Source organism: Lepidochelys kempii, chromosome 1 (assembly GCF_965140285.1).
Source record: "Lepidochelys kempii isolate rLepKem1 chromosome 1, rLepKem1.hap1, whole genome shotgun sequence".
In the NCBI taxonomy this organism is placed as follows: domain Eukaryota; kingdom Metazoa; phylum Chordata; order Testudines; family Cheloniidae; genus Lepidochelys; species Lepidochelys kempii.
This window is the reverse complement of record NC_136380.1, coordinates 194,064,518-194,092,067: the sequence shown is the minus strand read 5'-3', so window position 1 is coordinate 194,092,067 and position 27,550 is coordinate 194,064,518. Positions and strand designations below refer to the sequence as shown.

The 27,550-nt window shown below is 39.7% G+C and overlaps 1 protein-coding gene across 3 annotated transcripts in view; it reads right to left on the bottom strand.

The window, feature by feature from the left end:
• Positions 1-6,422: 6,422 nt before the first annotated feature.
• CIP2A (cellular inhibitor of PP2A) overlaps positions 6,423-27,550 on the bottom strand; it is a 34,653-nt gene continuing 13,525 nt past the window's right edge. Inside the window, exons 7-21 of one of the 3 annotated variants that reach the window (XM_073306287.2) lie at positions 27,273-27,418; positions 26,628-26,703; positions 24,462-24,689; positions 23,687-23,846; positions 20,696-20,834; positions 19,731-19,830; positions 18,506-18,624; positions 17,659-17,851; positions 15,484-15,558; positions 15,268-15,378; positions 14,173-14,369; positions 12,800-12,913; positions 9,900-9,982; positions 9,160-9,299; positions 6,423-8,061 (exon numbers count right to left, since the gene is read on the bottom strand). In XM_073306287.2, the coding sequence (XP_073162388.1) occupies positions 7,891-8,061; positions 9,160-9,299; positions 9,900-9,982; positions 12,800-12,913; positions 14,173-14,369; positions 15,268-15,378; positions 15,484-15,558; positions 17,659-17,851; positions 18,506-18,624; positions 19,731-19,830; positions 20,696-20,834; positions 23,687-23,846; positions 24,462-24,689; positions 26,628-26,703; positions 27,273-27,418 (2,052 nt within the window). In that variant the 3' untranslated portion in view covers positions 6,423-7,890. Of the gene's footprint in view, positions 8,062-9,159; positions 9,300-9,899; positions 9,983-12,799; positions 12,914-14,172; positions 14,370-15,267; positions 15,379-15,483; positions 15,559-17,658; positions 17,852-18,505; positions 18,625-19,730; positions 19,831-20,692; positions 20,835-23,686; positions 23,847-24,461; positions 24,690-26,627; positions 26,704-27,272; positions 27,419-27,550 lie in introns of all 3 variants that reach the window. The other 2 variants (XM_073306279.2, XM_073306297.2) reach the window with 2 other exon arrangements.

Sequence of the window (27,550 nt, the reverse complement as noted above, 5' to 3'; positions counted from 1 at the left end):
CAGATGAGGAGCCAGTAAGGAGTTCGAGGGGCAGGACTGGTATAGTCTGAAAAGAAAAGATTAGGACTTAATGGGCAGGAAGACTGGGATGGGAAATGGAGATGGGAATGAAGAACAGGGGCGGGGAAGACAGAACCTGGCAGAGATAGATTGGAAAGAACAGGACAGAAAGAGGGGGGGTCAAGCATGGGGGAACTAGGAAGGCCTTTGCTCATTAACAGAATCCTCTCCTATGAAGCCTGGAATGGAATCTAAGGCTATGTCTACACTACGAAATTAGGTAGAATTTATAGAAGTCGGTTTTGTAGAAAGCATTTTTATGCAGTCGATTGTGTGTGTCCCCACACAAATGTTCTAAGTGCATTTAGTTGGCGGAGTGCATCCACAGTACTGAGGCAATTGTCGACTTCCAGAGCATTGCATTGTGGGTAGCTATCCCACAGTCCCTGCAGTCTCCGCCACCCATTTGAATTCTGGGTAGAAATCCCAATGCCTGATGGGGCAAAAACATTGTCGCAGGTGGTTCTGGGTACATGTCGTCAGGCCCCCCTTCTCTCCCTCCCTCCATGAAAGCAACAACAGACAATCAATTTGCGCCTTTTTTCCTGGGTTAACCGTGCAGATGCCATAGCACAGCAAGCATGGAGGCCGTACTCCAGGGTGCTCTTTTAGCTGACCTCGGAGAGGTCGGTCGGGGCGCCTGGGCAAACATGGGAGTGACTCAGCCAGGTCATTTCCCTTTTAAGTTTCGTCTCATGGCGATTCAGTCCTGCCGGCAGTCGTACTGCACCATCTTCTGCCGAGCACCCAGGAGATGACAATGGCCAGCAGTCGTACTGCACCCTCTGCTACCAGCCTAAGATGTATAAAAATAGATGAAATGGATCAAAACAAGAAATAGACCGGATTTGTTCTGTATTCATTTTCTCCTCTCTTTCTCCCTCCCTCCGTGAAATCAACGGCCTGCTAAACCCAGGGTTCTGAGTTCTATCCTTGAGGGGGCCATTCTGTTTCTCCTTGATTCAAAGCCACCCACTTTGTTGATTTTAATTCCCTGCAAGCCAACCCTGTAAGCCACATTGTCAGCCGCCCCTTCCTCCATCAGAGCAACAGCAGACAATCGTTTTGCACCTTTTTTCAGCGCAGACGCCATAGCACTGGGAACATGAAGCCCGCTCAGATCACCTCAGCAATTATGAGCACTATAAACCACGCATGTATTATCCAGCAGGATATGCAGAACCATAACCCGAAAGAAAAGCAAAACCAGGCGAGGAGGAGGCGACTGCAGCGTGGTGATGAGAGTGATGAGGACATGGACATAGACATCTCACAAAGTACGGGCCCCTGCAATGTGCACATCATGGTGTCAATTGGGCAGGTTCACGGCAGGGAATGCCGATTCTGGGCGTTCTGGAAACAAGCACAGAGTGGTGGGACCGCATAGAGTTGAAGGTCTGGGATGATTCCCAGTGGCTGCAAAACTTTCACATGCGTAAGGGCGCTTTCATGGAACTTTGTGACTTGCTTTCCCCTGCCCTGAAGCACAAGAATACCAAGATGAGAGCAGCCCTCACAGTTGAGAAGTGAGTGGCAATAGCCCCGTGGAAGCTTGCAACGCCAGACAGCTACCAGTCAGTCGGGAATCAATTTGGAGTGGGAAAATCTACAGTGGGGGCTGCTGTGATGCAAGTAGCCAACACTATCACTGAGCTGCTGCTATCAAGGGTAAGACTCTGGGAAATGTGCAGGTCATAGTGGATGGCTTTGCTGCAATGGGATTCCCTAACTGTAGTGTGGCCACAGATGGAACCCATATCCCTATCTTGGCACTGGAGCACCAAGCCGCCGAGTACATAAACTGAAAGGGGTACTTTTCAATGGAGCTGCAAGCACTGGTGGATCACAAGGGATGTTTCACCTACTTCAACGTGGGATGGCCGGGAAAGGGACATGACGCTCGCATCTTCAGGAACTCTGGTCTGTTTCAACAGCTGCAGCAAGGGACTTATTTTCTGGTCTGGAAAGTAACCATTGGGGATGTTGAAATGCCTATAGTTATCCTTGGGGACCCAGCCTACCCCTTAATGCCATGGCTCATGAAGCCTGGACAGGAGTCAGGAGCTGTTCAACTACAAGCTGAGCAAGTGCAGAATGGTGGTAGAATGTGCATTTGGACGTTTAAAGGCACGCTGGCGCAGTTTACTGACTCGCTTAGACCTCAGCAAAACCAATATTCCCATTGTTATTACTGCTTGCTGTGCGCTCCACAGTATCTGTGAGAGGAAGAGGGAAGACATTTATGGCAGGGTGGAAGGTTGAGGCAAATTACCTGGCTGCTGATTATGCACAGCCAGACACCAGGGCGGTTAGAAGAGTACAGGAAGGCGTGGTGGGCATCAGAGAAGCTTTGAAAACCAGTTTCATGACTGGCCAGGCTACGGTGTGAAAGTTCTGTTTGTTTCTCCTTGATGGAAACCTCCCCCGGGCTCACTCTACTTTCCTGTAAGCCAACCGCCCTCCCCTCCCACCTTTGATCACCGCTTGCAGAGGCAATAAAGTCATTGTTGCTTCACATTCATGAATTCTTTATTTATTCATCACACAAATAGGGGGATAATTGCCCAGGTAGCCTGGGAGGGGTGGTGGAGGAGGGAAAGACAAGGCCACACAGCACTTTAAAACGTATTGAATGCCAGCCTTCTGTTGCTTGGGCAATCCTCTAGGGTGGAGTGGCTGGGTGGCTGGAGGGGCCCACCCCGCGTTCTTGGGTGAGAAGGCTATGAAACTTGGGGAGGAGGAAAGTTAGTTACACAGGGGCTACAGGGGTGGTCTATGCTCCTGCTGCCTTTCCTGCAGCTCAACCATATACTGGAGCATGAATTTGATCCTCCAGCAGCCTGAGCATTGACTCCTGCCTTCTTTCAGCAAGCTGACGCCACCTACCATCTTCAGACCGCCACCTCTCCTCGCGGTCATATTGTGTTTTCCTGCACTCTGAGATTGTCTGCCTCCACTTATTTTGCTGTGCTCTGTCACTGTGGGAGGACAGAATGAGGTCAGAGAACATATCACGTGTGTGTTTTTTTCGCCTTCTAATCTTTGCTAGCCTCTGGGAAGGAGAAACATGTACAGCTGGTGGAGGGGGGAAAACGGGGAGAGTGGTAGTTAAAAAGACACATTTTATAGAACAATGGGTACACCCTTTCACGGTAAACCTTGCTGTTAACATTACATAGCACATGTGCTTTCATTACAAGGTCGCATTTTGCCTCTTATTGAGGGTGTGCTGGTTTGGTGTGAGAGATCACTCACGCAGGGGCGGGCAGCAGAATTCGGCTTGCAGGCAGCCACGGTAAGTTACAGTCTTTTGGCTTCTTTAACCTTCGTAACATGTGGGAATTGTTTCAAACAGCAGCACCCTCATTTCCCATATGAAGTAGCCGTTGGGTTGGCCATTAAAAATGGGTTGGTAATTTAAAAGGAGGGGCTGTGGTTTCCGGGTTCACATGCAGCAGAAACCCAACTAACTACCCTCCCCCATACACAATTCTCTGGAATGATGGCTTCACTCCTCCCCCCACCGCGTGGCTAACAGTGGGGAAGATTTCTGTTTAGCCACAGGCAAAAAACCCAGCAGGAATGGGCACCTCTGAATGTCAGTTTACTAAAACCACCCTATTTCAACCAGGTGACCATGAATAATCACCACTCTCCTGAGGGTAACAGAGAGATAAAAAACAGATGTTGTTTAAATGCTAGCAAACACTGGGACCATACGCTGCAATGCTTTATTCTGCAATGATTCCCGATTATGTGCTACTGGCCTGGCGTGGTAAAGTGTCCTACCATGGAGGATGGAATAAGGCTGCCCTCCCCAGAAACCTTTTGCAAAGGCTTTGGGAGTACATCCAGGAGAGCTTTATGGATATGTCCCTGGAGGACTTCTGCTCCATCCCCAGACACGTTAACAGACTTTTCCAGTAGCTGTACTGGCCATGAATGCCAAGGCAAATCAATCATTAAACACGCTTGCTTTTAAACCATGTATAATATTTACAAAGGTACACTCACCAGAGGTCCCTTCTCCGCCTTCAGGATCTGTGAGCCCGCCTTGGGTGGGTTTTGGGGGTACTGGGTCCAGGGTGATAAACAGATGCTGGCTGTTGGGGAAACCCGTTTCTCCGCTTCCTTGCCGTGAGCTATCTACAACCTTCTCCTCCTTGCCCCCAAAACCTGTTATAGCCTCTGTCCTTCATGCCATTGGAGATTTTTTCAAATATTTTGGCATTTTGTCTTTTCGAATGGAGTTCTGCCAGCACAGATTTGTCTCCCCATACAGCGAACAGATCCCGTACCTCCCATTCGGTCCATGCTGGAGCTCTTTGGCAATTCTGGGACTGCATGGTCTCCTGTGATGATGAGCTCTGCATGGTGACCTATGCAGGTGAGCTCTCCATGCTGGCCAAACAGGAAATGAGATTCAAAAGTTTGCGGGCCTTTTCCTGTATACCTGGCCAGTGCATCTGAGTTGAGAGCGCTGTCCAGAGCGGTCACAACTGAGCACTCTGGGATAGCTCCCGGAGGCCAATAGTGTCGAATTGCGTCCACAGTACCCCAAATTCGACCCAGCATGACTGATTTCAGTGCTAATCCCCTCGTTGGGGGTGGAGTAAAGAAACAGATTTCAAGAGCCCTTTAAGTCGAAAAAAGGGCTTCGTCGTGTGGACGGGTGCAGGGTTAAATTGAGATAACGCTGCTAAATTCGACTTAAACTCGTAGCGTAGACCAGGCCAAAGATTCCCAAGTGTTACCATTCTTCTGCAGTCACCCTATACCTGTGGTAAAAAGTGTTTCATCCCCCTTGAATACTGGTCCATATATAGGATGACAACCTACTAAGCTCTACATTACTATTAGCTCAGCTCAAGTGGCAGAAGCCTGCAGTGGCTCTAAAGATTTCAAACCCTGCTGGTGATCCATGTGGGTCTGAATCTGATGCCATCTGATAGAATTTATTTTTTTGTTTTTAAAGAGACCTACCATATTAAGAGCATTCAAGTTGAAAGGCCAAGCACTCAAAAGTTAAGTGCCAGAATTAAGGTTGCCTGTGCAAACTTAATCCAGTTCCCCCTTGTGTGTATGCATTATGATAGTCTTTAATTACATGTTCACATACCCCCCCCTTTTTTTTTTTTATAAACACAAGACCCCTGCCTCATTCAGTGCACAGGGTTGCGTAGTGAAGAAGGCTGTTGTCTGTAGGACCCTTGCCTCGTTTGTTGCAGAAGTTGGAAGTGTGTAATAAACAAGGCAAGGGATTGTAGAAAGAAAAAGGAAAGTCTCAATTTAGGCATCTCAATGTTGCCTTAGAGAAATGGATTCTATCCCTGCTTCTCCCATAAGAGTTTCTATATGTAATGCTAGACAAGTGCCTTAAACCAAAACTTTTTGCTAGGAGTCACTATTTTCTGGGTGCACAACTTGAGGCTCTTGGGTTCTGATTTGCAGAAGCACCAATGCCTGCAACTGAAGTCAAGGGGAGCTATGCTTAATTATAATAAAGTAATTAATGCTGAAACCAAAAGAGGCCCTGAATATCTCAAATCCCCCCCCACCAAAACAGGATTTAATTATGACTGGCAGAAAGTGCTTTGTTTAAAATATGCCTAAGTTATTTGTAATTTCCATTAGGTAATATTCAGTATTACAGGTCAGAGAATGCAAATTACAAGTAATACCAATACACAAGTTCAATCAAAGTGGTTTGATGCGTCCATGTATTCATTTGTTCAGAGTATTAATAAGGCTCAGCTAGCAAAGTAAAACTGGGGTAGTACATTTCTACAGAAACATTTATATAGAGAGCCTATCTTTGTGGATTCTGTATACTAAACCCTGAAACATTCATTTCTAATTGGCTGTGGCCATTAAACATTTTTATTGAATAGTCTCAATTCAGTGATCAGAATGCCTATTTTTAAAAGGGGAGAAAAATGCCATCTCAACATTTATCAGTTAAAATTAGTAAAATGCTTCATATTTTGACTAAGTACTACCTTACATAAAGGAGTTTTTGCCTGATGAAAATATTTACTAACTTTTCACCCATGAGAAAGATTTTTCAAAAATATACCTGTGCCTGTAAAATGATTTTATGACATTCCCTCAAACTTGTTAACCCCTTACACTGAACTATACATTTTAGCTAACAGGCTATTTCCTCAATATATGCATACAAGTCTAAAAAACTGACAAGCAACTGAGCTGGTAATAGAATATTTACCTTCCAAAGCACCCATTATCAAAGTCCGGGAAATGCACCAAAGCTGGAATTTATTATAGATTGACTAGTAGCTGTATCTCTAATTAAGGTTGCCCAACACTTTCTATTATAGTATATATGAAGCACAAACAAAATATGGAGTCTTTTTTTTATTCCCCTTCCCGTCGTGGAGGCCAATGATATCTATAAACTGGCCAACAGCCAAAAGATACACCAAGTTATAATAAATATACAATTGATAAGCAAGTTAAAATAGCCACTATTCAGCTGGAGTTTACAGATGTGTCTAATATGTAAAAGATTGTGCTCAGACTCTGCAGTTGAGCAGATTTAAAAGAGATGGACCCATAATACAACTGAAAAAACATAAGGCATCTACACTTATGGCAAGACCTTAAAGGCTGGTCAGTGCAAAATAAATAGTAAAATAATGGCAGTAATAATACAATTGTGATACACATTACATCATTCAAAATGCTGCTATGTTTTTTTCTAAAATGCACACAGCCATTCTTGAAATTTGAGGTTGTAGACATGTTATTCATGTCACAGCCAATGTTGGTAAATTACAAGGAAAATAATGTTCCCATGACCCAGAAAAAAGCATGTCTTTTACATAAAAAGTATAAAATGTTCTTCACATGAAAATGGCAAAAGTAGTTATACTGTAAGTTTAAAACAGTATAAAATCCTTTATACAATGCACAGTTGACAATGCTGAAAAAGCTAGTGTGTGCCAGGTAAAACTGACAAATTAATTGCAGACCTCTAAGAATCAGAAGAAAGTGCTGTAAAATTTAAGAGTAATGTACTGATGGAGTTTAACAGATATTTGAAGATGCATAAAGAGATGTACAGTATTCCATAAATCTACCTTTTCTAATTGACACTACTTTCTGGAAATTTGACAAGTATGCATTTTTTTTCAAATTCACATCCTTTCACAAATGTGTGGAGGCATTTCTAATATTAGTTCAATTTTAATACTTAATGTAATTTCAACTAAAGCTATGTCAAATACAGTTCTCGCTGTAAAATAGGTCTCTTGCAACAAATACTACCTTTTAATCCACATTATCAACTCCATTTTATTTCTAGATTTGTACCTTAGACATTTGGAATCAATATTGCATTAATATTTCTATATCTGACATCTGTATAATTCCATACTGCTTATTTTGAGTCTACTTACAGAAGTGGCACTTAACCCTTCCATAATGAAAGTCTCAGTATATCTCACTGGCAGTAATAGGATGGGTAGCAAGAAGAGAGGACTCTTTCTCCTCTTTTTATTCCGGTGTCAAGGGATAGTTAGTCACATTAACAAGACCAGGGCTTTATCCTGCTTCCACTGGAATCACTGGGAATTTGGCCATTAAATCTCAACTAAAGCAGCAGCAGGCCTACCTTCTGTAATACGGCTCAGATTTTTCAAGCCAAAGTGTTTTTTTAAAAACAAGCAATCAAGTTTTTCTTCAATTAACAATGGTTTACGCTTGTGTCAATTTCAAGTGGGCTACGAAATTTGAGCAAGATGGTGTATAAACTTTAGACTTACACAAACGTACAAGATATCACAAAACCAAACTTTATACTACAGAGCCCTATAAACTGAGGTTCACAGTTTCTGCATTTAGTTTACCACCACTTAAACTGTGAATCATTGCTATCATATGAGAATGTTTGCTCAGCTCTTCTTGCTGCAGTTTTACTATGGCTTCCTTTTCTTCCAAACGTCCTTCCAGTTGGGACTTTTGAACTTCGAGGGAAGATGCCTGCAACATGAACAAAATCCAGTTCAACAGTCTCTTCCACAACAGAGATCACAGAACACTTTCACTTAATGTGTAACAGGCTCAAGTAACTGATGTAATACATTTAAGCAACATATTTAATAGCAAAGGCACAGTTTCAAAACAAAGGGATTTGTTTTGGATGTGTCTTCCCCCACACATACATACATTTTGTTCATAACTAGTGCTGTTATGCTTCAGAAATGATTTGGGCATTAATTTTTTTTTAAAAAAATAGCTATTTGTTGTCCTGTCATCTTCCTAATGGTCAGGACATTGAGTTAAACCCTAAACAAAAGTTTGTGGTTGAATAAAAACTAGCTTTTTTCCCTTAGAGAGGCAAATTGTGTGTAAGAACAAGGGCACTATCAGTTTTGTAGCAGACACTAGTTTCTTTGGATAATTAGCCTGCATTTCCAGGGAATAGAATATTATTATTGGTAAAAAGCACATGCTGTAATTTGCATCTTCAAAATTCTGTACAAATATCAATACTCATCACTGATGAGTAAGTATTAGCCCCATTTAAAAAATTTTAAAGACCAAGTTGTGCTGAACCCTTGCAAGAGCACACAAAAAAAAAAGTGCAAAAAAGTCTCTTTCTCCACAGCCTCCAACCGGGGTAAGACCCCGTGTTGTGCTCAGTGCAAGGACAGGTCCCTAACTAACTCTAAAGTAGAGATGTCTGTCTTCTAGACTAACCAACAGAGCCCATCAGTAATTGCAGAAGAACATACAGCACTCTCTCACAACCTGGTATAGCATATGTGCATGCTTCAACATGCTAGATAGTTCCAGGAGACATTGTGGCTTCCAGAAGCACATCTCCTATAACTTACTGGACAGGGTGGACCCACACCAACTCAAACAGAAGCTCATTGCCTTAACAGCACAGATAACCCAAATCATACCTCTCTGGTTTAAATCTCAGAAGTCCCTTACTCAATTAACTATATAAGAAATTGGGGCAGCCTTAACTTTAGCTATTTCTACCATTTTCATACAATTTTTCATTTCTAGCAATTATTTTTTAACTCTGGCTTTTATAGTTTTCAGTAGGCTACCAAAAAAAATTCTTACCTTAATGCTCAATTCTTTTCTTGCCTGTTCTGTTTTACTTAATTCCTTTCTGAGAATGTCAATAGTTTCTTCCATATCTGTTTTTTCTTTCTGTCGGGCTTTCAGTTTTTCTTCCAGAAGCTTTATTTTTTGTTGTAAGCCTTTTGAAAGATTTGTTAGAGTCAGTTAGCAAGTTTTAATTCGTCCAATTACTAGTAAAACTCCCAGTATGTTTAAGTTTTACACACACCAGGGCTGCTCATATAAATTACCCAGTACTGCCATCTACTACAAAATTTTAGTAGGAAGCTACAGACTTTTCATATTCACTGAAGACTTTGAAAATTATGATCTATCTAATCTAATGTCTAATTTGTAGTTTAGCAAAAAAACTTTTTAGTGAACTTGTTCTAAAAAGAAAGTTTTCAAGGAAGCAGCTATGGTTTTTGACAGCATGTAAAATGCAATGGTTTAAGTGTAGGTTTGGCAGACTTTTAAACTTCCTTGGACTTTCCCATCTGTCCTTAAAACAATTCCTCATTTTTTAGTTTACAAATATTTAAGTCTATGTTTTGACTAAAAGTTACAGGCTTTTCAGGAGCAGAAGGCAGCCAGAGAAGTGCATTTTGGGCCTTATAATCTATTTAGCAAAAAGGTAGCTGCCCACAGAACTAAGAAATTCACCAAAAAGTCTATTTAAATCCAGTTAATTCTATCCAGTATGGATAGCACAAGATTTACAAAATCAGACAGTGACTTACTTGATATTTTACTATCTCTATCCTGTAGCTGTTTCAGTAATTCTTTTCTATGATCTTCTGTTTCCATCAATTGTGCAACAGTTCTGAAATTGGAATAAAATCCCGATTACCAGATATTTCAAAGATAACAGACAGATGCAAGATTCATGTCTCTATCTCTTAGCAGCAACAAGCTAGAATAACTTGTGCAGCATTGCTTTGCACGGTCATGAAAGTTCTTTTTAAACCAGGCAGGCTAAAGTGCACCTTTAATTCTGTGCTATACAAATATATTATTTTGATTCCTTATTTGGTTGAAAAAATATAGTATTCAAGTTTTATTTCCTTCCCTCTGTCAAACACACAGTAGAAACTCCATATCCTAAGAAACCTCATTCCTTCCTAGAGCTTGAATCCTGGAGAATCAGTCCCCACAACTACAAGCAGTAAAGCATTCTTGATATTACCAAGGAAATGAGCCCAACCATCCTACTAAAACTCTAAAAACCCATTTATCTAGTGTTTTAGATTTACTAATATTACACTATCCCATATTGAGCAAATTAGAAAAATCTGCTTCAAGAAAAAAAAAGTGTCTTCTGCAACTACTGTGCAAAGTTTCCAGTACAATTCTGTTCATCCATTAGGAGGACCACATATACTAGACCTGTGGTTCTCAACCAGGGGTATGCATACCCGTAGGGCAGTGGTTCTCAAACTTTTGTACTGGTGACCCCTTTCATACAGCAAGCTTCTGAGTGTGACCCTCTTATAAATTAAAAACACTTTTTATATATTTAACACCATTATAGATGCTGGAGGCAAAGCGGGGTTTAGGGTGGAGGCTGAGAGCTCGCGACCCCCCATGTAAGAGCCTTGTGACCCCCCTGAGGGGTCCCGACCCCCAGTTTGAGTACTCCTACCATAGGGGTATGCAGAGGTCATCCAGGTGGTACATTAGCATCTAGATATTTTCCTAGTTTTACAACAGGCTACATAAAAAGCACTAGCAAAGTCAGTACAAACTAAAATTTCACACAGACAAAATGTGAAAGTACGTACTTTTTCAGTCACAGCGTGCTATGACACTTTTGTATTTTTTTGTCTGATTTTTTAAGCAAGTAGTTTTCAAGTGAGGTGAAACTTGGGGTACGCAAGACAAATCAGACTCCTGAAAGGGGTACAGTAGTCTGGAAAGGTTGAGAACCACTGTCCTAGACAATCTTTTTTGCTGGTAGCACATCTACACTTTAAGGTATTAATTGCTTAAGTTACAAATTTTAAATGGTTAGAATTTAAGTTTAGTTCGACTCTATCACTGTGACCACTAACTTATGCAAATGCACTAATGTGGGTCACTTTGTCCTCCCTCTAGTTTGTCTGTTATTCACCTGTTGCCTATTGTCTAAATCCTAACTGGAAACTCGCAGGGTGGCGGATGGGGAGTGAAGGGAAGTGGACTTATTTATTTCACAGTACCTATTACACTAGGGTCCCTAGGCACTATCCCAATAGACAATCTGAAAACGGCCATGTGAAACACAGAACAGCTTCCTGGTGTATGGAGTAATATCTGATTGCTAATACACATTTTTACACTTATTAATGCTGAAGACACAAACTACAAGAATGTGAATGGCATTCCAGTCTGCCTCATGAATCAGACTTGTTAACTAAATTCTGATTGCAGAATTTTTACTACTGGCAATACAAGAGCCAGGAATAATGCAGCTTGACCTCCAGGGCTGGCAGCTAGAAAAAAAAATCAAGCATTTTACTTATAAAGTGAACTTGTTTGATCTGGCCTGACTGTCATTTTGAAGAAGAGTACCAGACTTTTAAAAAAAAATATTTTTCTTGTTTCTAACTGATATTTTAGTTATTTACAACCAGGAAGCCTCTTCCCTCAGCTGCTGTAGTGAAATATAAATTTTCCTGCCCTGCCCCGCTCTTGTCAGACCACCAATTTGCACCAAACTGTAATTTCTATCCTCAAAAACCTGGGTCAGGTGGTAAGCTGGAGGATTAGGAAAGATGAATGAAAAACAAAATTCAGAATTCTTGCTCATTTGGTATAGGAGTATGGATGTACACCTGTGCTTGTGAAGAGAAGAAAGAAGTTAAATAAATAAATGATGTTTGAACATGTTTCAAGTCCTACATCACAGGAGGAGACTGAAATGCAGCAAAAGTGAATTATATATTGAATTACAGTAGTGATTATAGGTTGACTCCCTGCAATCAAGGACAGCCATCTACCACCATTACTTCAAGTTGTACAGAAGACCCCTGCTATAAAGGTAAGTGATGAACAAGTTAGAAGCTCTACAACTGTAGAAGAGAGTTTAAGAGTCAAGTTCTTTTCTGCCTTAACTACTACCAGCTAATAAAGACTGTCAAATTTAGCCACATATATTAATCAAACAACTCCTGCTGGACTTTAATAGAAAGTTGCCTGCGTCATCAAGGATTGAAATTTGGCCCACGGTAGTTAAATGATAGTGAATTTCAATAAACTCTGGCATGGATTTAAGATACCCTCTAACGAGAGGGCATTAATTAGCAAAACTTTTGACCCCATCTGCTGACAAAAGCAATATTCTACGTGAGTAGAGAGAATCGTTGTACATTAGAAGGGAATCTTGAAACCTACTAAGTTCCATAAAATATGCTGTAAGTAGTCTCAGGTATTATACATGACCCCAAGTTCTCTTCCTGTTTGTGTGTAAGACCAGAAACAAAACCAGAAGAAACCGATTACACAGAGGAAACAGGTGAGAGTAACTAATTAAAGCAAAATGGAGAAGTCTCCCCCCCCCCCACACCTCAGGTGATACTTGAAACCACAGACACTTAAACAATCAGTATTGATGTGACTTGATGGTTTCCCTTTAATTTGCTTTTAAAAAAAATGAACTTACTTGTCATTCTGTTGCTTGAGCGATTCATTCAGCTTTTTCATGGCCTCAGCTTGTTTATTTAGTGAATTACATGTAATCTGCAGATCTTTATATTGTCTTTCAGTGGTTTCATGCCTAAAAGTAAGTTAGTTAATGGGTTATGGTTAAGAAGCCTAAGTAAACTTTTTAAAAGGTTTACTGTGTCATGAAAGAAAAAATACTTTTGACATCCAATGAGCTATTTTTCCACTCCACTTCCAAGCAAAACATAGTTATGCCCACTTTTGGCAAAAAAAATTATTAAAAAACCTGCAGTGCATAAAATATAAAAAGCAAACAGCAACTTTCATCTTAACCTCAATCCTCATTGGAACCCTTACACATTATCACTGACTGTTTATTAAGATTAAGAATTGGATTGAGACTACACGTTTCTTACAGACAAAGTTCACCACAATCAGGTGGTTCACACAAATGTAGCGAGTTATACATAATCAGACCAGTAGCTGGAAGTAGCTTGTCTGACAGAGGCCAGACCAATGCTTCAGAGGTAGTCAAGAATTCCCATAATGGACAATTACGAGATTATCTGCACATAGGAGACGTTCCTTCTTAAGGAGTATCTGGTAGAAGTTAGTCTCTGCCTAAAGTACAAAGGTTTTTATTCTTTAGAAAATTTTTGATCGTCTAATCTAACTCCGAATGGTCTCATCCAAACAAGTGCATTCCTTTTTTGAATCCCACCAACCTCTTAGCCTAGTTTTTTTTGTATTCGCTTTAAAGTTGTTGCCTTTATTTCACTAAGTGTCCCTTTATTCTTGTATTATAAGGACAGGCAAGTAGGAGCACTCTATTTGCCCTTTTCAGCCATTAATTTTGTACACCTATCATGTCCACTCAACAAACTAGTTCCATTCTTTCTTTACATGGAAATCTTCATTACTCAAATCATCCTCACCCATTCCTTAACTTAATAGCTTTGGAATCTGCACCTTCATCCATCAATTTCTATATTCTGCTCAAGTTACAAACTTTTTCAAACACAGGATTAATTTGATCCAAGAACAAATAAAATTCAACTACATTAGCAGTGACCCACTTAAAACCTATATACAGAGTGTTTTAACACACTGTCCTGCAATACGATTAGCCTAGAAAAAGACAGTGCTTTGAACGCCTCAAAGCCCTTCTTCTGCTTCAGCTAAATTGGGCACTTACTGGATTCAAACAGAGCTCTAACCAGCATTCCTTGGCTGAAAGGACTAATCAGGTCAAAGTAGGTCCTTTAAGAAAGGCCTGTGTAAACCTATTTTCTCTTTTAATCTGTTACCTATCCAAAAATTTTCCGTTTTGGGTTAGTAAACAAGTAGTGCAGATAGATTTTAAGTTCTTACTTCTGCAGAAGATCAATGGAGGATCTTTTCAGTATCTCATATTCTTCAGCCACTGTTTGTAACTTCCTATTATGTTGAAAGAGCTGCTCTATGTCATTCTGCGCCCGTTCAGATTCTACATGCTGAGCTTTCAGCAATACATCTAGTTCTTCATTTTTTCGCTCTGCATCCTTCAACATTGCAGCAAGCGTCCTTGCCTTTTAGCAAAAAGCAAATACACAGACTCCTTTACATGCTTAATCTATGCTATGTTACTTATCTCACTCAAAACAACGGGGAATTTTACATGGAATTAGAATTTACCCTACTGCTAAATTATCCACAAAAACCTATATGATCAAATGCTCCATGGTCAGTGCACTATATTTAAAATTAGATAGCAAGTTTTAAGCATGTCTAAAGTTTTGGCAAATGATGACCGAATCAGTTATTTTACACTCAGATACAGTAGTCATTTGTGACCTTAAAAATAAACCAAAAAAAAAAAAAAGTTTAGATACTCTTTTAAAAAGTATCTGAAGTGCTTACACTTGTGGCTTAAGCTTCATTTGAAAGCCCAGACTAGCTGTTAGCTTGCACATAAACAGGAAAAGGTTCTAGGGCTGTGTGCAAACCCCTAACATTTTAGTACTGTACTTAGAAGTACAGTACTCTAGAATAGTGTTATAAAACAAACAGTAACACTAGTACAGTAAATCTTGTTGCGTAGATGGGGGAGATTATTGAGGCTGTTCTGAAAGACCAGCCATTAATGGGGCATTAACACTAGATAGCTATGTCAACAAAAGGTCATATACATAATTTAGCTAAACAGTGGAGGAAGGGACAGCTTCAAAAATGACATAAGGTCATACCTAAAGGGCAAAAATGTCAAATATGGAGGCTCAAGTTCCTTATAGAGAGAAGGGGATGAAACTAAAAGAATATTTACAGTAAGTATCAGAAAAATCTTAGAACTTGAGTTTCTTTTAAAAACTAAACACAAAGATTATCTTAATACTCATGTAGAGAACCATTCTGTACTGGGGCCTCGACTAGATGACCTTATAAGTATCTTCCACCTCTTCCTTCTAGAGTGTGGTTGTTCATACTCACCTCAGATTCAGCTTGGACTCTCTGACAACGGTACTGAGCAATTAGCCTATCAGCCTGAGCAAGCGCTAGTGCCTTTGCCTCCAATAGATCTTGTAACCTGGTTTCTTTGGACTAAAGATTAAGAAAGATTAGTAGCGCTATTTCCTTAATTTTATCTTTCATAGTAAGTACACATACTCTACAGTCACGTAAATACACATGTTCATTTGTACTCACGGCTAATGCCGCTAGTTTCTGTTCGTAGACATCCATTATGTCAGACATCCTCACATCAGTGATTGGTTCCTTCATCTGTGGGAGAAGTTAGAGTAGTAGAATTCAACAGCTTGAAGATAAATAGTCTAATTTGTAGCTTCTGGATGAACAGTCATTCATTTTATAGATGTTGATGAGAGGATATTAATTAAATAAGCCCACAGGCTGGCAGCTACTCTGCCTTCAAAGCCTTGCTGCATCAACTTGATTATAGCTCAATCCTGTTCAGTTTAATGTAGGAAAGTATTGGAATTACTGAATAAAATTTACCCAATAAAGGGACAATCATAACATCAGCTATCATGATAAGTTAATGTGACTCCAAAAATGAGGAAAAACTCATTACGTACATATTGCTGGCTACTACAGTAAACCTACTGGTTCGGTTGGGTGTGGGAAGCTTAAATGTTCCTCCTGACAAATGGTATTTCAGTTCTGCAAGACTAGTGGCAGGGCATTATGGCCAAAAACCTAATCTCAGACTTCATTGAGCTTGACAGAGATAGGTCAGAATATTTTGATGAAAATAATCAGAGAAAGTTTTTGTGAAATGTCTCCTCCATCTTTCATTAAGATTCTTTAGTATGCTAAAGAATTTACTGACCTTTATGGCACAATATAGGGCTTATATGTTTACTCAAATGAATACTTGTGTAAACATTTACATTTGTATATATTCAGTTAAGTAGGTAATTGAGGAGACAGTCTTCCATGGGTGGGCTGGGGATTAAAAAAAAAAACTTTCCATGACGATAGTGCTCGGGGAGGTGCCAGTGCCAGTTCTGGGGAGACCGTTCAGTGTAGGCTGATGGATGATGCTGTGCAAGTGAGCCCAGCTGTTTGTGCTTTTCAGTACAGAAGATAAATGTCATCCAGTGGTAGTTTACTAACATCTTGTTTTCAGAACAGCACCAGCTCCTACACAGGGAAAAATTAGTTCAAAATTCCAGACTGCAGAAGGAGATTAGATATCTATTCTTTTCCCCCATTTGTATGTTTTTCAGTTCTCTCTGTATTGTCTTGGACCCTACCGCTGTTGTTGTTACAAAGCTGAAGGATCACGTGGCATAAGTACTTTCATCTAGAATTTTATTTAAATGTACAAACAAGTCAATAACAAAACATGACTTGCAATATTCGGTTTTCTGCACATCTTGTATTTAATTTATTTAGCTTCTTCACGTGAAGAACTTAAACTACATTACAACAAGATGGCATATTCTACAGTGTCCACTTTTCTTCTGTAGCTTGTGTTAAACATTTAAGGCTGAAGTGTTTGATGTTCATGGAACAAAAGATCAAACTATAAAAAGTCATTCCCTCCTAGAAGGAACAACTCCTCTGATCAGAAGAGTTAAGTGCATCGCTAGGTATATGCCAATAAGCTTTCTTTCTGTCAGAAGTTCATCTTATGGTCTGGGTTGCAGGAACTGTTTCTGTATTTGGAGTTCCTTTGTGTTGGAGAAACCACAGTTAACTTAATGCAACAAATTCTGCATTTGGTGCCTAGACACTATGGTGACATGCTTTAGAAAATTCAAATAAAAGGAATGATAGTGTAATAAAGTTATTCATCAACTTACGATGCACACTATATCGGAGGGAAGCAAGATTTCCACTGTTGTAAAACGACTTCCCTAGGGATGCTATCAAATATCAAGATAAGGAGGTGCTCAAAATACTACCGTGTTTGGAGGGCACATACAAGTATCTAAAAGATGGGTGATTATCCCTGATCCTATACGCCAGAATGTCATCTGCCCCCCAGGGAGTGTCTTTCTATAAAAAACTTCTCTCTCTCTTATCATTGCAATAGCTTAGATCTTCTGGGACACATCTGCTAAGTCCCCATGTCTGAAAGCTAGGTAAACGTAAGCAATACGCTCTCAGGGTAAAGTTTCTGAACTATGAAAGTCTGACAGACCAGACTGTTGACCTTTCTGGACACAACAGGGATCCTCTGCTGGAGCCTTCTGCCTGAGAATGTAATAGCATACGATTGAGTTCTGGTGAGGTGTTTGAGTTTACATTTGTCAACGTATACACCGTAGTCTAAAAGTTTCAGGTGCTACACCCCTTCTGTAAATACTAAGAATGTTAGTAGTTATCCTACCAGAAATATTAAATAGTATTAACCTCCAGTCCAGACTGAAGTTTCTGTATAAGCTCTTGAATGTTCGAAGTTGTTGCATCATCATTTGAAGGGTAAGAAGTAGAGCACTTCATGGACATAACACTAGTAATGGATGACTGCACATGGATTTTTTTTGGTGCATGCTCTGTCTCTTGTTGTCTGTAAGCATTATTTGCTGCAATGCTTTCACCAAGCCTATATAACAAGATAAATGAAGTAAGCAATAGAACCTGGAAAGAATGTTAATGTGAAGGCAGGAGACAATGATTTTATACGTCTACAACAATTACACACTACACTTCAAAAACATATCAACCCTTCTTGTACTATCATACTGAATTAGGTACTTCAGTTAGATATGTGCATGAAGTATTTCGAGATATAAAAAAGGAGAAATGCTAAAAAAACAAACAGAGGCTGATCATTCACTCATAGCAGATTTTCTCTACAATCACTGTGTGTATTTTAAGGTTCCATAACTCATTATCTACTATATCTAGAAACAAGTGCCATATCCTATTGGAAATGATATTTCCAACTCCTCTCAAATGGCACAACATCTGTTTCTAGCTTTGATAGTTTGAGTTATTGGACTTTAAACCTCTCCGAGAACTGTGAATGTGGCCCAGCATGCATGACAGACCAGCATTGGGGGTGATGAGAAGAAAGATTCAACTATGAGAGCAGAGAAAATGTTTTGAAGAAGGTAACAATTACTCAAACATTTGGAACATTAATAGTCCTAATGAAAAAGATTCAAACACAGACTTTACACAAGTCACTCAGACTAAAGTAAGGAAAGTGAAAGACACCACATTATTACCCCCTTACCACACACAAGAAACTCACACTATGGCAGGGAAGTCTGGTAATGGTGCTGCCTCAAACAGTATTCTAAGTCCAGCCTGTACTTGTTCTCTGTGGTCTGATGTTAAAGCAAAAGCCATAGGTGTAATCAAACGTTGATCCTGGGCAGAAACCACTTACGTCAATTTATAATCAACTAAGAATCCAGATATTTCAACAGACCGAAGCCAATGTGAATAGATATAAATTTTTAAATTTCAGTTACCCTTTAAAAAAAAAATTATGTATCCACACATACTTGCAATTTTCTGAAAACCCATTTAGTTAACCAGAGCAATGACCTTTTACAAATCTGCAAGACTTGCTTTCAGGATTCTGTACATTATCTGCACAGAATTATGTAATAGAAGCATTCAGATCAGATAATGTGTAACGAGTGAGTGGTATTATTGTCCCTGAGCGTAAAATCATCTGACGTATCTAAATACTAGTCTTCCTCCCATCTGGCCTGGATAGCAGAGGGAAGACTAATGCCCCAAACCTGCAATCCATTAAGCACGTGCTTTACTTTGAACATGACGGGTCATGTGGTAAAAGGGTTTAAACCTGATCATGCCAGAAGCATGCCTAGAATAGCTTAAGTCATCCACCCTCCTGAAAGCTACACAAATCTTGTTTTAGATGGTCACCCAATGAGAACTAGAAGGAAGTTGAGTGTCCTTGCATTTGCAAAAAAGGGTGCAAAATACAGGCATTATGATGGTTTTTGCACTGTGAACCCTTGTCCACATGAAAGCGTACTGAATACTATTCATTTGACTTGTCAGTAATGACTGATATTGTACCATACGAACAAAACAGCTAAACTGGATTCAGACAAGAGGTGAAAAGTTTCATTTCCTAGTAACCAATCATCCGAGCCAGCTACATGATATAGGAAGCAAAATAATTTTCTGAGTTTAGGACATTTTAAATTTCAACCCTAATACTATTGCTGTAGTTGATCATAAATGCTATATTTAAGTATATCTTAACATACATCACTGGAATAAAAGGCTCAAAACTTCAAAAACTAAATATTTTAAACAAACAAAAAAACCATTTGGACTGAACAAGAAACATGAGGAATCTCAGCTCCCTGGATAGGTTCTTCAATGTGTTATGGACACTTAAGATTTATACTGGAAACACATTCAGAATCAAATCAAGGGTGATATAATATACACTCACTTTCTTAATGATTCTCTGTAAATCATTTAAAGCCTACCTGAAGAATTTTGTAGAAACTGACTTCCATACTAGGCACCAACTGTTTAAGTCTGCTCATAAGATCAAGCGTTTTCAAAATGACAGCAGCAGCAAGTTTGCTTTAAACAAAATAAAATTGGAGTGAAAAGTCTGAAATATACACTGAGAATAAGTTTACACTTACTTAGAAAAAGTATGTGTTTATTTTTAGAAAAAAGGTTGACTTGAATTTAATGATACAATGGCAAACATGGAGATTGAATAGAACTGAAACAGGTGGTAGCAATGCAGGCTTCCCCTATTCTACCATGTAATGTGCACCAACTATATCTAGCAGAAAGTTCAGTCATCACACCATGGTCTCTCTGCTTCGATCAATGATAAGGAAGCCAATAGCAACAATGGAGGATTTTACAGAAGACATTTGTAAAACTTTAAGCTGACATAAGAAATTCATTTCATATAAGCCAATTAACAGAGGATAAATGAAAACTCCAGGTCACCAATCATTTGGGATAGATCCAGATTGGTGACATTATGGTGAAACGTATGATGATCCCATTCCCATGCCCCAGCCCATTTGGTCCCCCTGAAATCATGTATTTTCAATGTTTCTACCAAAATAATTTCAAATAGATTTCTGAAGTTCAGTTGTCTAAACCCAAGATGTAAAAGAATGGATGGCTTGAACATTAAAGGCTCCTAGGATATAAACTGATAACTAAGGTTGGACTAGTATATATTAGGTTAGCTTTTCCATAAAACCAGAATTCCAATTTAGCCTGAAAGAACTACAAAAGGTCTAACAATTTAAGAAAGACACTCAATGAACAGCTAAAGCTATCATTCTGCTCTCTCAGTGCTGCTCTCTATTGCCAAGAAAATTAGCCTGAACAGAAGCATAGTTTTTTTTTGGTACTTTATAACCCTCATTTTCAGAGTAAATTAGGTTTTAGACTAATTTGATTTTAGCATGCTCACCACAGTTCAGAGTCCACTACCTTTGTCCCAAAGCCAATGTCAATCCCACTGCACGTAAATTGGTGTTCTATAAGAGATGTGCATCTGCTTGCAGTCAGTGCCTTAGAGACATGCATTTTCATCGGGTCATCTCCACAAAGCAGTAAATTCAGTTAAGGATGCAGACTAATTTATTCTTTTATGCATTATAATAAACTAAAAGCTTTCTGAATTAGATTAAAAAAATCAAATGTTTGAGACACTTGACAAGTGAACATAACTTCTCAATTACAATGAAGCGCCTTAAAGACACAAGGGAGTAAGCTTTTGTTTGTTTTTCTCTCTCCAAAACAAAACAATTTTTTTTGGCACTTAAGAAACCTAAACTCATACCATATTAAGCTGCAAATCACTAGCAAAGCAAAGTTTGCCTAGGCCAGTTCTTGGATGGGAATCTCCCAAGAACACCAAGATGCTACAGGAAATAACTGATGACTGAAAAGAAGGCACCCTTCACTTTAGAGCTCATGCAAAAGAATACCCCTCCCCCCCATCACAGGACATGATCATTAATGCTGTAGATGTAATCTTTCCAAATTTACAAAAGAGGACTGACAAATGCATGAATTGAAAGCTTTATGGTGCTCCTCATAGTAACTGACCATTCCACATTGTTATTACTTTATCCTCAACACTGATGTGAAATAGCATAATAGCCCCCGCTCCCCCACTTTTTTTCTTAAATAGATGGGACACTGATAGGGAGCAAGTGACTTGCTCAAGTCTGTGTCAGAAACAGAACACAGACTGCCCAAACAGCAGTGCAGGTTCTTAATCACAAAATAATCCTTGCAAAAAGAAAAGGAGTACTTGTGGCACCTTAGAGACTAACCAATTTATTTGAGCATGAGCTTTCATGAGCTACAGCTCACTTCATCTGATGCATACCACGGAAACTGCAGTAGACATTATATACACACAGAGACCATGAAACAATACCCCCTCCCACCCCACTGTCCTGCTGGTAATAGCTTATCTAAAGTGATCATCAAGTTGGGCCATTTCCAGCACAAATCCAGGTTTTCTCACCCTCTGCCCCCCCCCCCCCAACAAACTCACTCTCCTGCTGGTAATAGCCCATCCAAAGTGATCACTCTCTTCACAATGTGTATGATAATCAAGGTGGGTCATTTCCAGCACAAATCCAGGTTCTCTCACTCCCTCACCCCCCTCCAAAAAACCACACACACAAACTCACTCTCCTGCTGGTAATAGCTTATCAAAAGTGACCACTCTCCCTACAATGTGCATGATAATCAAGGTGGGCCATTTCCAGCACAAATCCAGGTTTTCTCACTCCCTCACCCCCATACACACACAAACTCACTCTCCTGCTGGTAATAGCTTATCTAAAGTGATCATCAAGTTGGGCCATTTCCAGCACAAATCCAGGTTTTCTCACCCTCCGCCCCCCACACACAAACTCACTCTCCTGCTTGTAATAGCCCATCCAAAGTGACCACTCTCTTCACAATGTGTATGATAATCAAGGTGGGCCATTTCCTGCACAAATCCAGGTTTGTGAGAGACTAACACGGCTGTTACTCTGAAAATAATCCTCCTTCTTTTCCGATCATCTAAAATCCATGGATTTTTTGCAAAAGCAACCTAGCAAGTATGTGCTACTTAAGTTTCCCCTGCAGTTTCAACTAGAAAAGGTTATTTTCTGTCATAATTGTGGGTAGTGGTACCATGTGCTGTTAAACAACTGCCTGCCACATTTCTGTAGGCACCTGTATTGAATGTTAAATAAGGTGATCTTTGTATATTGGTTACAATCAGTGATGAGCTGCCAAAATCTTAACAACCGATTCCCTCCTCACACCACGAGGGGGTCGTGGCCCCCCCGGGACCCGTACCCCATCCACCCCTCATGCCCTGTCTCCTGACTGCCCCTGGAACCAGGCAGAAGGGTCTCGTGGGCCACCGTAGTGGGTGCCCACTCCGCCCCACCCCTAAGAGCCAGAAGGACCTGCCGGGGAGCGAGGTGGGGAGTCCCAGCGGTGCTTAACTGGGGCGGCTCCCAGGAAGCATCCGGCAGGTCCCTCTGGTTCCTAGGGGCGGGACAGCATAGCTAGGGAGGGAGCAGGGGGAGCGACTGATCACATCAAAAGTGGCACCTTAGGCACCCACGGGGAAAATTTGGTGGGTGCACAGCACCCACTAGCAGCTCCCCACCCCCAGTCCCAGCTCATCTCCGCTCTGCCTCCTCCCCTGAATATGCCGTCCTGCTCTGCTTCTCCCAGCTTCCTGTGAATCAGCTGTTTGCGCAGGAAGCCAGGGAGGGCTGAGAAGTAGGCGGCGGCTTCGCGCTCAGGCCCAGGGTGGCGGAGGTGAGCTGCGGTGGGAAGCGGTTCCCCTGCGTGGCCCCGCCCCCTTGGGTTATCTGCTACAGCCCAGACAGCCCTCCTCGCGCCCCCCCGCCCCAGCTCACCTCCTGTCCTTGGGCGTGAGAGCGAAGCCACTGCTTGCTTCTCAGCTCTCCCAGGCTTCCTGTGCGAACGCGGGAAGCCGGGGGGGCGGTGAAGCAGAGAGAGGCAGAGCATAACTCAGGGGCGGAGGCAGAGCGGAGGTGAGCTGCTGGTGGGTGCTCTGGACCCAACAAATTTTCCCCATGGGTGCTGCAGCCCTGGAGCACGGACTGAGTCGGCGCCTAAGGCGCAACTTCTGGCTTAACAACTGGTTCCAGTGAACCGGTGCCAACCGGCTCCAGCTCACAACTGGTTACAATAACTAGTAGAGTACTTTTCATCCTAAAAGATTCCAAGCTGCAAGAGAAAAGGAAAATTTAATTTTCAAGTTTCCTTTTAATTAAGATCTATTAATTTCAGGTCATCTTAATATCTTTGAAAAAAAAAAAAGCGATTTTATATCTAAAAAAATAGCAACTGATACTATCCTACAAGAACAGAGCTCATGTTATACAGCCAACAGGAATAACTTGCATAAGGATATTTAGCATGACTTCAATGACTTTGACTATTCTTTCACATTTCTTCTTTGCTAATAGCTCATCCAGATTCTGTTCTGGCAACTGAAGGTGATCAAGGAGGACAGGGAGCAAAAGATCCACAAAGCGTTCAGCTGAAGTGCTGTTGCCGGTATCAATAACATCCTGCAGCAAAACACATAAAGATTCCGTATTTAAACCACCAATCAAGGATGTGCAACCTACTCTTATCCCTAGATCAGCCTACTAACTTCCTCACCTTGGTCCCAGTGACATTCATGCATCCAAGCATAGGGGCCTCTCCAGCTCTGCCACCAACTGATCATGCTGTTTTTAGATTTACTTTTCAAACTATTGACCAGCATCATCAGATTTGAGGAAAGACTTGTTAACTATACACAATCAGCAGAGACCACCACACTTCTGCAAGTCCTTCAAAATAGCTACAATTGTTTATTATTTCTTGATGAAATTTTGTATTCTAAACATTTTAGAACCAAATGCAAGACTTTATGCATTTGGGTAACAATTTTAATGTATATCAGATAAGATCTAGACTGACAGTGCCTTCTTAAGTGGAAAACCGGGTTACAAAATGCAGAAGTCTAGAAAGAAACATTACAGCAATAACACTTAGGGTTTATCATCACACTTTGCTTTCTAAATAAAAACATGTATGTGATACCCCATTTATGATTGGTAAAATACAGGCGCATATGTTTCTGAATTGGATAACATATAATTCAGATACAAGGTGACCACTAAAATCAGTCTTGGTACCTCAAATATCTCCTTGAACAATTCTAAAGTTAGAACACAACAGTTTTCAGATCCTTCCAATGGCTGGTTTAACCAGTGCACTAAAACAATAGATGGCTCTGAAGGTTTAGAACGGGCTGTGAATCTGGTACTTCCAGAGACTGGCACACCAGATGGCTCCAGTATTGTCTGACGCACAACATGGCGCAGTTCAGTCACTGAACAAAAAGCAAGTAGTAATTCCAAGACCTGTACAAATCAGAAGTACATGAGGAGTTAAATATTTTAGTCATGCAAATAAAGCAAATACATTGTTTATTAGAATTGTGCACAGTGACATCTACTGCCGAGGTTGTCTCAGCATATCCATGAAGGTGGATTGATTTAAAGTGATTTAAATCACTGATTTTAATTATGATTTAATACAGCAAACAGGAAATCTTGATTTAAGTCACTGATTAGGAAAATAACTAAAGTACAAATGCAAAACAAGATTATAAACAAAAGTTGATTTTCATTGGCATTTAACCATAAAAACATTTGCAACTAAATATAGCCTTTACACTAAATTTGGTACTTTTTGCTACTAAGAGGATGCACTATACACATTTGAACAATTTCATATATTCAGATTCTTAATTTAAGCTACGTTAATGTTAGAAAATGGTGAATAATGCATTTCTTATTGACTAAATTAACTTCAATTTGTGACTTGTCAGGCTGCACTTGAATAGAAATTTAAATTGAATTATTTAAGCTAAATTTTTTTAACTACCTTAAAGTGCTGGATACATAAGAAAAAAAGTTTATCAAAACATATTTTGCATTTAAAACGGATATATTAAAACGTAAGTATTAGCTGTAATAAAGTTAATTGAACTGATTTTTCCTGGTCACGATGTCCTTCAAGATTATATAACTAGCAGACCTCATCCTCTCAGATTTTTATTCATAGATTCGAAGAGAAAACAAGCTTTTTCAGATCCCAGTCTGTTTCTCAATTTTAAATGAGCTACTCATTGAATTGAACTAGCTGAATAAAACAAAATGAAGAAAATACTCTCTCACACCTGCACAAGCAGCCACCACTGTCAAAGCTGGTTTAGGATTTCAAGCTAATTCTAATTCCAGATATTTAGTCAGCGACTTCCACTAGTACAGTAGTTTGTCGCTATTTAAAATTTTGGCAGCAAACATGTATTGTTTGAGTATTAAAGTCATTTAAATTAATAGATTAGCCAGTTTAGGCCTTAAAATAGGTTGTGAAATTCAAATTTAATTGAAATTACATTTAAAAAAAATTATTAAAATAAAAAAATCTAATTTAAATCAATATCCACCTTTTCATTAAAAATGAATCATCCATTACAAAAGATCACTCGGTTGCTTGCAGCTCTCTCAGAATATTATTCTATTAAATAAATTAGGTATGCTTGCTCTCTTTTAAGGGCAATTATTTTTCTTTGAAGGTAGCAGGTTCAAATTCCCTAAGATGTAGATATCCCTTTAAATGGTCTGATGGAAACCGCACTAATTTGACCAAGATATAAGGGTTATTAAAATAAATAAATAAATAAATAAATAAATACTTTGCCCATGCACACTGGATGTTAAACAATAAGACTATTGCCCAGCAACCTATTGGCAGTGCACACGTATATATAATAGGATATTAATGGATGAAAATGTGCACATTCACAAAAGAGATTTCAAATAACGAATCTCTAGGAACCTTCACATATCGAGAATGTATCTTTTTGTTCACTAGTAGACTCAATGTCCAACACATTAAAATGTTTTAGCATTTATCGTCTGCCATGTTGTAAAATTCATTCTAGGAAGGTTTACAAAAACCTTTAAAAATAGCTAAGTTTACATTATATGCAAGGTACAACTGCAAATATTTAACCTGTAACATTTTCAGGTTGCTGTATGACTATTAATCTTCAAAACAAGAGGAATTATTTCATTTTATGAACAGTGAAATTGACACAGAGGTTAATTGCCTGATCCCAGAATATACTGAGCACCTTCAACTCCCACTGATTTTAACAGGACTGAATACCTGTGAGAGAGATTTGGTTAAGGCCGCAAAGTATCTAGAGACAGTATTAGAAGTTAGCAGCTCCTGATTTAGGCCAAATGCTTGGTAAATTAGATTCCATAGTTTCTCTCTCTGTAAAATACCTTTGATGATGAATCAGGATCCCTTCCATGAAGAAGGCCTAATACTTGATTGAGGCATGAGGTGAAGTGTTCATATCTAGATTATAAATGAGAAAAAGTAAACTAAGCTCTTACTTCAATGACGTAGTTACTCGATTAAACATTTATGAACAGCAGTGGATTAAAATGCCCTCTTCCAGCCACATCCCTGGAATAGTTATGAAAAGCCAATAGGAAGAAATAAAAGACAAAGGAAACATCCTCCATCTTGTAACTGCTATATTCAAAAAGACTAAGCTACAGTTTAAAAATCACTTTCTCCTGAAGCTTGTTTTTGTATTTTATGTTTCTATCTAAACATTTTTTTTTAAATAAAAGGAGTACTTGTGGCACCTTAGAGACTAACAAATTTATTTGAGCATAAGCTTTCGTGAGCTACAGCTCACTTCATCAGATGCTGTAGCTCACGAAAGTTTATGCTCAAATAAATTTGTTAGTCTCTAAGGTGCCACTAGTACTCCTTTTCTTTTTGCGAATACAGACTAAGAGGGCTGCTACTCCGAAACCTTTTTTTAAATAGGAACTCAGGATGTTAAGTTTCTTTCATCATTATTTGAAGATGAGTCTAAAACTGCAACTGGCTAATTTTACAAAGCAAAGTCATACCTAGTGAGATAATCTGCAATTTTGGGGTTCTTCAGCAGATCCATGAGTAGATCAACAGAATATTTTCTTGTCAGTGTGCCATCGCCGTTTACAAGAATGTTGAATATTAACTGAAATGTCTGATGAATGTTTCGGGCATGGAAGAGCTAATAAAAGGAAATGAGAGCTATTTATGCTACAACACCAATAAATCATCTCCCACTAGTCAAAACAATCAGAACAACCGACTCAGTCATTGTGGTTACTCGATAGTTTTACTCAAAGTTTACAAATTTCAG